The sequence below is a fragment of the Leptinotarsa decemlineata genome, unplaced genomic scaffold (assembly GCF_025532065.1).
Source record: "Leptinotarsa decemlineata unplaced genomic scaffold, Ldec_3_MD MMD2_tig00078422_RagTag_RagTag, whole genome shotgun sequence".
Lineage (NCBI taxonomy): Eukaryota > Metazoa > Arthropoda > Insecta > Coleoptera > Chrysomelidae > Leptinotarsa > Leptinotarsa decemlineata.
Window position 1 is genome coordinate 12,750,065 of NW_027412747.1, and position 12,572 is coordinate 12,762,636.

The window sequence follows — 12,572 nt, forward strand, 5'->3', positions numbered from 1 at the left end:
GATTATAACTTTTTTCTTGTTGCTTGGCTTAATTTTTCTAAATTTAGCAAAATTGTCGAAATTATATTTTCAAATTTGTTCAGGAAATATAATGACAAATGAACTGATAATGATATTCTCAGAATAAAAAATAAATCTCGGTTTTTCTGTGAATTATTTGTCAATATTTACTGAAGTGATTGCAAATGAAATCGACGGATCTGAAAAATAAGCGTTTCACTGAGTGATTAAACTTAGAAAAATACAGTTTTTGGGTTTTTAAGTCATCCTTCAGTGTATCAAAAATGGAAAATTTCTACAAAACAGGTTTAAAAAATTGAAAATATCAATTTGAACTGAGAAAATATATAAATGAATCACATATTTCTGTTTCATACACGAACAAGAATAATAACTATCTCAAATAACTACTTTCTTTCACCGATATGTACTGAAATCACAGTTTCTTTGTGAATTTGTCGTTAAATGCATCTTTTAAAACATCATCAGCGTCTCTATAAATATTGATGTTAATGATAGTTTTTTTATAGATCTTGAAATAAGGTTGACATATTATCTATTTCAGTATAAAAATTAAATGATCCAATGTTATCTATGATGAATAACTGTACCTCGAACTATAACAGAGGTGAAACCATCAACTTGTATAACAATTATCCGCAGGTACTGGAGACTCAGTTTTGTTTGGCATTATAGGAAATTACAAACATTTGTCGAAAAGAGGGAATATACCTACTAGACGGAATAATGTTGAAAATCTTCTTAACCTTCTGAATGAATTATTTTATTGTTATTTGATGTACCCAGGTAGATTTTCAGATCTTAGGGTTTGGGTTTAGAACATTAAATGAACAACAATAATTCAACTAACCTGGACTGAACATTTCAATATTGATAAACTATACGGGGTATAGTGCGATGACCGTCGGTTAGCCGTATTTTTGGAAATAAAAGGATATATATCCTGAAAATTAGCAAGTGTAGGTTTTTCAAAATGCTTCATCGAATGAAAAAATGATGGCGTATTTCCAACACTTTTGGTTATACCGGGAAATGGTACCAGCTTCCTCAATTCAAATATAACACCCTGTATGTCTTCAAATTGTTGAATACAATACCAATACATACCAAAAAAATCGTTCTCGAGATATTCATTTGTTTACTTAAAGAAATGGATATTCATTTCTCAAGTGATTCCCCCAGAAAATTCGATGGTTTGATGGAATACATAAAAAGGCTATTACTGATTCATCAAAATACTTAATTTCATCGTCTTGCAGAAGTAACATTTCCAAAATGTTATACAAGGTGTTCGGAATCGACGAATAATTCTGAAGATATAAAAATGTACCAAAACTATGTGTTTTCAAATAGAAAACCGTGTATTTTAGGATAATTTTGAAATTTCGAGATGACTTTCACTCATTTCCATGAAATTTTTTTTTATCACAAATCAAGAGTTCACGATAAATCTGTTTTTCTTGAAAAAATAAAACATGCGCATGTTCATCATGAAACCTTCATTTCGAACAGTTACAGAAAGTTTATTAGAGGTATTGTGGTTTTCATTGAAGATAGGATATCAGATGAATAAATATCTAATGAATTAAACAATGTTTATTCTAAGTATTTCATGAAAGAGCGAAAAATTCAAAAATATTGCTTTGTTTTTCCACACAAAATATGAAAATTATTTTAATATATATTTAGGTAGGTACTTGATGAAAATCCACAACGTTTTCAAAAAACACTTCATTGTGAGATTTTCACTAAACATGTTCAATAAAAATTTCACAATAAAGTATTTTTTGAATTCTTCTTCAAATTTTAATTTACAGCACGACTGATTTCATCTGCATCTAGGGTATTGGATGAAATTTATGGAGATTATCGATTCGATGACTCTATTTATAGAATAGGAATATCACAATAGAAATGCTGTGGAAACAATTAATAATAATAATAATAATAATAATAATTTCTCTACTCTATCCAGATCACTCTGTCAAGATGGTCGTTCTGATTATTGGAGTCCTTGGTGGAATGATGTCTTCTCTACTCTCGAATCTCAAAATCATACCGGCTTGCCGCACTAAGGCAGAAATCTTAGCCGCACAGATGCAGAAGGCTGTCATTCTTGGCTCACTGCGTTTGCTCAGGGCACATGATTCTCGGACCCAATGATCACTTACCCCACGGTGTGGGGAGTGGTCATTGGTTGATTATGCTGGCGCGCCCTCCCGAATGTATCGGGGCTTCGGGGGATAGGGCCTGACCAGCGCACGGTGAAAAAATAATAATAATAATAATAATAATAATAACTGTGGCACCCCCGGAAACCGGAGGCACAAGGTTACCCATCTGTTTTATATGGATGATCTTAAACTTTATGCCTCTGGAGAGAAGGATCTCCATCAGTCCTTGAGGGTGGTGAAAGAGTACACGCATGCTATCGGTATGAAATTCGGGATAGACAAATGTGCAATGGTTCATCTCAAAAGAGGACGATGCGGGGACTACGGAGAGGATGTGCAGCTCGTAGATGGAAGTATCCTGCACCATCTGGATGCCGGAGAGACGTATACTTACCTCGGGGTGGAACAACGCCACTCACAAGAGGTAACCGCAGTGAAAAACTCTCTCCGCGGCAAGTATCAGCACAAACTTCGACAGATCTGGTCATCGAAGCTGTCGGGGAAGAACAAAGTTGCTGCAACAAATATGCTTGCCGTTCCAATCTTACTCTACTCGTTTGGAGTAGTGAAGTGGACTCGGGAGGAGCTGTATCAACTCGACGCAAGGATCCGAAAAATGATGCATCTCTATAGGAGTTTGCATCCCAAATAGTCCGTTCCACGGTTTTACTTCCCCCGACAACAGGGAGGACGTGGACATTTGAGTTTGGAGTGTCTACATGACAGAATGGTACTGGATACAGCCTGTAAAGTCGTCAGGAGTTCGGATCCCCTTCTCTGCATGGTCCGTGACCATGAGAGAGCAGGAATTGGAGCATTTCTCCTTAGGGCAGCTGCTCGAGCAGCTGATGAACTCTGTATAGTTTTCGACTCTGAACGAGGTGACTACAACTCTGTCACCGAGTTGGAACCCGTTCAGCAAAAAGCTCAGATAATAGCCGCAGAGATCACCTTACTTCTGCAGAGACACAGGGATAAGCCAATGCATGGGGTCTTCTTCAATAATATTGAAGACCTTGGCTTATCAAAGCGCCTGACGTTCGCTTTTCTCAGGTCGAGTGGGCTGAAGTCGGAAACTGAGGGGTTCATCATGGCTTGCCAGGATGGTGTCTTCAACACCTTAGTCTACCGCAGTCGCGTGATGGGTATAGAGGTTCCTGACACAAGGTGCAGGGCCTGCCGCGAGGCGCCCGAGACCCTAATGCACTTGCTATCAGCATGTCCAGCATATGCGGTCTCGGCCTATATCCATCTACATAACGCGGCCCTAAGAGTGCTATATTACCATCTACGGCACTCTTACGGTATTGACGAGACACCGGTGTTGCCCTACGCTCCGGGGGATATTGAATCCGTTGTGGGGAACGAGAAGTGCCGAATTTATTGGAACTATTCGTTCTCCACCCTCAGGCTCATACAAGCTAATAAGCCTGATGTAGTCCTTCTCGACCACCAGACCAAAACGATATTTGTCGTGGAGTTTTCAGCTCCTGGCGAGACGAATATCGTCAGAAAAGAGGAGGAAAAACGGATAAAATATCGAGATTTTCTCTTTGAACTCCGCAGACTCTATCCAGATCACTCTGTCAAGATGGTCGTTCTGATTGTTGGAGTCCTTGGTGGAATGATGTCTTCTCTACTCTCGAATCTCAAAATCATACCGGCTTGCCGCACTAAGGCAGAAATTTTAGCCGCACAGATGCAGAAGGCTGTCATTCTTGGCTCACTGCGTTTGCTCAGGGCACATGATTCTCGGACCCAATGATCACTTACCCCACGGTGTGGGGAGTGGTCATTGGTTGATTATGCTGGCGCGCCCTCCCGAATGTATCGGGGCTTCGGGGGATAGGGCCTGACCAGCGCACACTACGGTGGAAAAAATAATAATAATAATAAAGTTGGAATCTTGATCTTAAAATCATACCGGTTTGCCGCACTAAGGCAGAAATCTTAGCTGGACAGATGCAGAAGGCTGTCATTCTTGGCTCACTGCGCCTGCTCAGGGCACATGATTTTCGGACCCAATGATCACTTACCCCACAGTGTGGGAAGTGGTCGTTGGCGGCGCGCCCTCACGAATGTATCGGGGCTTCGGGGGATAGAGACTGACCAGCGCAAACTACGGTTAAAAAAATAATAAAGTTTATTTTATTCATAATATACAAATTCAAGTAACCTATTACTAACATATTAATGAGAAAAAAAATAAACAAGGCACCACGGAAAAAATTTCAAAAGAGTTTCTTCTTTGTGGTATAGCCAACCTATTGAAAATGGAATTGAATATACAAAATTAGTTCAATTCATTCTTGGTAATGTGAACTTGAAAGAAAGTAGAATATTGAATCAACTCGTGCCTAGACAGTTTAATAGAGAAAAAAAATAGAAAATAAAGTTTATTTTATTATTAATAAACAAATTCAAGTAACCTATTACTAATATATCGATGAGAAAAAAAATAAACAAGGCACCACGGAAGAAACTTCAACAAGAGTTTCTTCTGTGTGGTATAGCCAACTTATTGAAAATGGAATCGAATATACAAAATTAATTCAATTCATTCTTGGTAATGTGAACTTGAAAGAAAGTACAATATTGAATCAACTCGTGCATAGACAGTTGAATAGAGAGAAAAAATAAAATAGAAAATAAAGTTTATTTTATTAATAATATACAAATTCAAGTAACCTATTACTAATATATTAATGAGAAATAAAAATAAACAAGGCACCACGGAAGAAACTTCAAAAGAGTTTCTTTTGTGCGGTATAGCCAACTTATTGAAAATGGAATTGAATCTACAAAATTAGTACAATTCATTCTTGGTAATGTGAACTTGAAAGAAAATAAAATATCGAATCAACTCGTTCATAGACAGTTGAATAGAAAAAAAAAGGAAATAGAAAATAAAGTTTATTTTATTAATAAAATACAAATTCAAGTAACCTATTACTAATATATTAACGAGAAAAAAATGAACAAGGCACCACGGAAGAAACTTCAAAAGAGTTTTTTCTGTGTGGTGTAGCCAACTTATTGAAAATGGAATTGAATATACAAAATTAGTTCAATTCATTCTTGGTAATGTGACTTTGAAAGAAAGTACAATATTGAATCAACTCGTGCATAGACAGTTGAATCGAAAAAAAAAATAGAAAACAAAGTTTATTTTATTAATAATATACAAATTCAAGTAACCAATTACTAATATATTAATGAGAGAAAAATAAACAAGGCATCACGGAAGAAACAGACACTTGAATAGAGAGAAAAAAAAAGAAAATAGACAAATAACATTGTGCGAAAAAATTCAAGCTGTCAATTTTGAAAATAATTGACAAGTTACCAAGCAAGTGTAGTGTTGTTTCAATTTTGCTAGTTGATGGTTTCACGGAATATATCATTATTACAGTTTCTCAACTAGTTTTCAATCTGTTCTTTGAAATAATTTTTATTTCTTATGCTTTTCATCCTATCTGATACCGAATCCTAAGTTTTCGCGCCCATATAGCTGCAATGCTTTTGACCAAATAATTTTTTACATCTTAGTACCAAGGACGTATGTTCTTTGTTCCTAGTCCTATATATATGTTGAAGTTTATTCAGTGATATTTTGCCTTCATGAATTTTGGAAATGATTTTCGAGTAAAATAAATGTTAGATATGAAAAATCCCGATCTCCATGAACAAATTTCTTCTGGAATTAGTCCTTTTCTTACCAAATATGATTTTCAAGATTTTTTTTGTATTACGTTCAGACTGTTTAAGTCCCATGCTATAATTCCATAATTGAAGGTATATATTGATATTGCCATTTGTATGAGTGTATTTTATAAATTTCGTGAGCAAAATGTCCCGTTTAGGTTATTTAGATAATTTATGTATAATCGAATTATCGACCGGACTGCAGATTATTTGCCGAAAGGTATCCGGAAAAACTCAAACCGAATCACAAAAAGGTTGTTGAAAAACTGTTTACATTATGGATCATTTTTTCTAAAAACAAAAGCCCAAGATGGATAATGAAGTTTTCAAATTTAACATATAAATACTTAAGTCGGTAAGATATAAATATATAAATATAAGATATAACAGTAGAGGATCAGTTTTATCAATTAGTGTGGGAGTACATGTTTATATAATTGAGAATGTGAAAGAAAGATACGTGAAAGACAGATTCAAACTCATTTGTCTAAGAGATATAAATATTAAAAAACAATGAAACATACTATCGTACAGCTACCGGACTGAGTCATGGCTGGTGGCAGAAATCGTACATACATACTTATTGTAATGAGGAAGGGGCTTCTCACCGGCCATGACTCAGTCCGGCAGCTGTATGTATGCCTGTATGTATGTATGTATGTAGTTGCAAAGATTATGGAAATTTTGTCAACTAACACTAGTATCTATTCTGCTACTGTTTTCTAAAATCGTCATGAAATTGACATAAAAAATTCTTTAATCGAATATGGTTTCATGTTACACAACAAATCGAAGAATAGGTTCTTAAGGTATGCCGTCTGCCTTCTTCTCTGATTGTCAGTGGTGAATGATTTTGAACCACCAACAACTCTAATTGATATATGCCTGAAAACATCAACTGTACCATCAATATGGAAAATGTCGAGAGTATGCCCAATTTTCAAAAAAGGAGATAAAAGTGAAATAAAAAATTACAGACCAATTTCTATCATATGCAACTTCTGTAAAGTGTCTGAGATGCTTCTTCAGAAGACAATCTATTGTCAGCAACAGCAACATTATTAACCCCAATCAACACGGTTTCATGAAAGAACGTTCAACCACCACCAATCTTGTAACAATCACTCAATGTATTGCAGAGGGTATTGATTGTCAGTCTCAGACTGATGTCATCTACACTGATTTTTCTAAAGCGTTCGACAGACTTGACCATAGTCATAGTCGACTTTTGGGTTATCCAATGAATTAATTACCTACCCTCTTCAAATCGTATTTTTACAACCGTAAGCAGTACGTCCAACTCATTGGCCTCAAGTCTATCGAGTATATAGCCACATCTGGTGTATTACAAGGATTAAATCTAGGACCCCTACTGTTGAATATGTTCATTAATGATATCGGAGCTGAGATTGTTGTCAGTTTCCTTTTATACGCAAATGACTTGAAACTCTATCACAATATAACATGTTCTAATGATTGCGAACGTCTCGCCCTGAATTTAAATCGGGTTGGTACATGGTGTCGGAAGAATAATCTATTTCTCAATATATCCATATGTAATGTAATGTCTTACCCACTGAAAAAGAACTTGAATTTACACAACTACGTCATAAACAATCAAATTCTGGAACGACCTGACACACTCACTGATCTAGGTGTTACTTTCGATTAATCCCTCTCTTTCAATAAACTTATTGACACTACTCTAACAGCAGCTTATCGCAAGTATGGATTCTTAGTTAGAAATATAAAAGACTTTGAAAAAGCTTCAACATTGAAATTGCTTTATTTCACCTTTGTTCGATCTAGGCTGGAATATGCATCTGTCGTGTGGAGTCCCTACTATCAGGTTCATATGAATCAACTAGAAGCCCTACACAGGCGCTTCCTAAAATATATGTCTTTTAAACTTGAAGGCACGTATCCTACTGTAGGAACACCCTATTATGAATTGCTTGTAACTGACAATTTTTGTAATCGCGAGGAAAATCGTAAATATTATTAATTTCTTTTTTTATACAAGGTCATAAACAATATCATCACCTGCTCTCAACTGTTACATATGTTGAATTTTTGGGTTCCTAGACGGTCATCTGGGAATAGAGTCACATTTTATCTCAACACTCCGCGTACAAATATAATGAAAAAATCTCCAATTTATACAATGTGCGATACCTCTAATTCTGTTAGTCTGTTAGGCAAAAGACATTTCTTAGCTAAATGACAGTTCTGTTTTAATTTTTTTTGCATATATATTCACAAATTATATTATGTAAGCACATATTTGTTAATGCCACTGTTACTACCTATTCCGTAATTGGGTTCATCCTGTAGAATAGTTATGAAATAAATAAAATAAAAAAATTAAATTAATAAATAATTTGATGGGCATATAGCGTGGAACTATTTCTGTATTTCTTAATCTATGCTTGGGAAGAATGAGGTTCGAGTTATGTTCTCAATATTTTGCTGCTCATCCGAATGCGTCTTTGAAAAATTGTAAGAAAAACTTACCAGTTAAACCCAGATGGAAAAATAATAAAATCGTTGGGCGTAGTATTTAAATATTTACTCAGGTTACGCTACGCCCAACGATTTTATAATCTTTTTATGTAATCAATACCGTAGATTGCTGAGGTGAGTGGTGTGATCACTGCTACCTAGAACCTTCCGAATTATTTTTTACTTTTCAGTACCTACATTACCTATTTTTATCATTATTAGGTATATATTTTTTTCTATAACAAATTTTTCTTACTGATTTTATCTATGAACAAATCGAATATTTTCTGAAAAATTCAACTTGTTTTACTTGTTGAAAAAAACACTATCCAATAATGATGTAATTCATGTTTCAATTGCTGAAATTAGATTCGTCGCTTCATAGAATTAGTGTTATGGAGTCAGGAATAGCGTTTATAGCATTCACAATCCTTCGCACACAGGGGTATTTCACCTCTCCAGCCCGTCAAAAGTCCAATATCTCAAAATTGTCACAGAGAACAAAGCCACTATGAGCCAGATAGTGGGTGAATTCTGGGCAACCCTCTTCTGTCCCACTCAGTGCCTCAATCCTCAATGTTAGTCGAAATTCAATCGTTGTGCTGTGTGACACGCACGTTCGACTTAGTGGCGATATTTGTGAGGTGGATATCCACGTAAATAATACATTCGGTGAATTTCTAAGGGGAAAACATCTATGGACGGTTGTAGTTCAGGTAAGATCACGTATTTATATCATAAGTTTGCATTGATGATTGCTGTAAATGTCAGCTTCAAGTATGTGCACTTTTCGAAAGACCATTTAATATATTTCCATGTTTATGAGTCTGAAAGGGTAAATATTCGTTTTGAGGGCGACCGGGTACTCACGTATTTTGATGCATAGATTACGAATCCGAAAGAAAAAAGCGGCGCTCTCCCTTTACAAAGTTCTATTTCTAGGTTAGTGACATTTAAGAAAAAAGCGGTTGGTATTTACCGCCACCTACTATTTCAAATTCGTAGATTTGGATTTTTAGTTTGACGTGAGTGATTAGAAAAACACAAAATGAATTTGAACGAAATTAGTAATTTAGTGAAAGTACGAGAAAATTTAATTCTTTGTGTAGTTCTAATAGGAGTGTTTGCAGCAACAATACGTTGTACCAATTGCAATGAAGAGTGCAAATTGACAATATTGACAGCAATTAACCTTAAAAACGTAAAATACAGAGATACATAACTAAAAAGCAGCTCCGTACATTTTTTAACATTTTTATTGGAAACATGTTGATTGTTGAAGTGAAAAGTATCAAGGAAAGAGGAATAAGGTGTAAAGGTGACCTAGTGAATAAATGCTTGTGTTTTAAATAGTTTATCTTACGAAAAAGAAGGCTGAAAAGTTGCCCTTTTCTGAACTTTGAAGGGCCGTAAGTTTATAAATAAGGGAGAGCGCCGCTTTTTTTCGGATTCGTAATCTACGCATCAAAATACGTAAGTACACTCAAAAATTTTTGAAAAATCGCCGGTTGCACTCGAAGCGAATATTTACCATTCCATCATCTGAAAATTATTCTGAAGATCAAACGAAAGATTTGAAACACAAAATTCCACATTTGATGTGTGAATTTTAAAAAAGATGGTTGAAGGCAAATAGAACACAAAACAAATTTTTAGTGAGAAATACTATATGGCTGCAAGGAACTTTTGAAATACCAAAGGTTGAATTGAAAAAACGTGTCGGTCGTCCAAAAAAACCATTTTATGAGCTATATCTGACAGAAGCAAGAGAAGAAATAAGAGAAGAAATGTGTCGTTATATGTTCTTTCTGAAATTGCAAAGTTAAAGTCTCCGAAACGAGCTAGGAAATACAGGAAAGCATATTCCACATTTTCACAAGTTAAAAATGATCAGCTAACTCCTCTAAAAGCATTGACGATATTTGTGGAAGCAAAACTTTCAAGAAAACAATACGAAATAATAAGAAATTCGAAATAGAAGCTTTACCTCAGTTAAAGCATTCTACAAAGAGAGAAACAACAGTTTTACCCTCCACAAGAGTCATTTACAGTAAATGAAATATGTGCAGAAGTAAATTCGCAAGATTTGTTCACACAGTTAGTCGATTATCGACATATTTATTAGAAATCCTTACCATATTGACTCGAGAAGAACTTGATTCATTAGAGCTTATATACACGTGGGGTTGTGATAGTTAGGTTCTCAGCAATCACAGTTCAAGCAAAGAATCAACAGATACCTATAACAAATCAGCAAATTAATTATATAACATCAAAAATTGATAATTTACAAAACACCCAATTCACACAGGAAGGTCTTCCTGTGTGAACTTCTTCAACAATGAGGTATTATATATGCGGGGCAACCTTAACGCACTTTAATGACTTAAATGTCAAAATGTATGTTGATGAAGATGCGTTGACTTTGGGTCTGTCTGTTTTGCATGCCAGAATTCGCATATTCGAAAGTGTTTTACACCTTTCCTACAAATTGTTCATTGAGAAGTGGTAGTTACGGTCCGAAGCAGATAAAACTATTGTCAAAGAAAGGAAAACGTATATAGGTACAACAAAAATTCAGGATGGAAACTGGTTTAATAGTAGATGTTCCAAAAGCCGGGTTCGTAAACACTATTGATGAAAACACAAGCAGAAGATTTTTTGCAGATCCACAAAAAGCTAGTGAAATAACAGGTCTGGACTTTGATCTCGTCTATGGATTGAAAATTATTTCAGAAGTGATTTCAAGTGGCCATAAAGTGGATGTAAACAAGTTTGGAAATTATTGTTTAGAAACAGCTAAACTCTATATTTCGTTATACCCTTGGCATCCCATGACACCAACAATGCATAAGATTTTGATCCATGGCGCAACAGTCATAGATAAAGCATTATTACCAATTGGTTTGCTTACAGAAGAAGCTGCTGGAGCGAGGAATAAACAGTTCAGAATGTTTCGCTAAAATTTTACGAGAAAGTTTTCCAGGACAAACTGCAACTTTGATGTTCTGTATGGGTTATAGCTTTCCTCTGATCCGTTGTTATCGAGTGTTAGGCCAAAACTTACCAAAAACTTGCACCCATTTTTGAAGGAAACAGTACATATGCTATTACCTGCTAATCCCAAACCTGAAGTTTCTAACTCTGAAGAATCGGAAGCAGAAGAAGATGAAGAATCCGATGAAGAACCCTGGCAGTTGTCATCATTTGATTAATGCAAGTTATACCACCAGATCTTTCTGTAATTTCATACACCAGCACATAGTGTTTCTACTTTTGTTTTTAACAATTTTTTGTGTTATTGTTTATTTATCAAATATATACTTGGTATTTACTTAAGAGAGTTTCTAATTCTGTGAATATTGATTCATTCATTCTGTTTTTGTGATGTTTTGTAGAGTATTTTGTAAAGATTATTATTATAATTATTATTTGCTGAAAAACACTTAGTTTCATCTCAAATGGCAATATAAATAACTCAACCCAACAAAAAACTACAAAAATAATTTTGACCGGCTAGAAAGGTGAAATTACCCCTATGATCAGCAAAATGTTATTCGTCTTTCTTGGTCACCAGGTAAAGGCACTGGGAAGGTCTGTCTTTATACGGTACAACCTTATGCTTTTTCAAATTGTTCGGATAGTTCCGAAAAAAGCCCACTGCCGAAAAACTGTCAAACCAAATTTTTTTTTCTGTAGAGAAGGTTGCAAGCCAACATAGACCAAATTTGTATACAAAGCCAAAACTGTTCGTATTGTCATTTACCATGTCAGTTTCTCATCGGACAACTAAACATGGCGAATGAAACTTTTTGACTCACTAGTACTAAGTATTATGACTAGTTGCATACCATTTTGGGGAGTTAGGCATACGGAGGTTGTTCTCGTACGATCTGAAAAGAGTACTTCTTTTTTCTGAAAATATGTAAGACTATACTGTCAGTATAGAAACTCGGTACCTAAATATCAAAATATACTAGATTGAAAGTAGCCGACTGCTTGAAATCTGCTGATAAAGACAACTAGAAGTTGGAACGAAATGCAACTTGTTTTGGCAGGTTGAAAACATTTTTGAATTTGTAGACCACAACATAGCATGGTTTGATATTGATGGTAATACTTTATAAGAACTGAGAAGAAACTCTTAGATACCTTCCAATCCAAACTCCA

General features: G+C 35.1%; 1 protein-coding gene across 1 annotated transcript in view; it reads left to right on the plus strand.

The window, feature by feature from the left end:
• The first annotated feature begins 8,984 nt into the window (after positions 1–8,984).
• LOC111516137 (F-box only protein 39) overlaps positions 8,985–12,572 on the plus strand; it is a 39,999-nt gene continuing 36,411 nt past the window's right edge. The window contains exon 1 of the mRNA XM_074186062.1: positions 8,985–9,118. Coding sequence (XP_074042163.1) covers positions 9,100–9,118 — 19 coding nt within the window. The 5' untranslated portion in view covers positions 8,985–9,099. The remainder of the gene's footprint in view (positions 9,119–12,572) is intronic.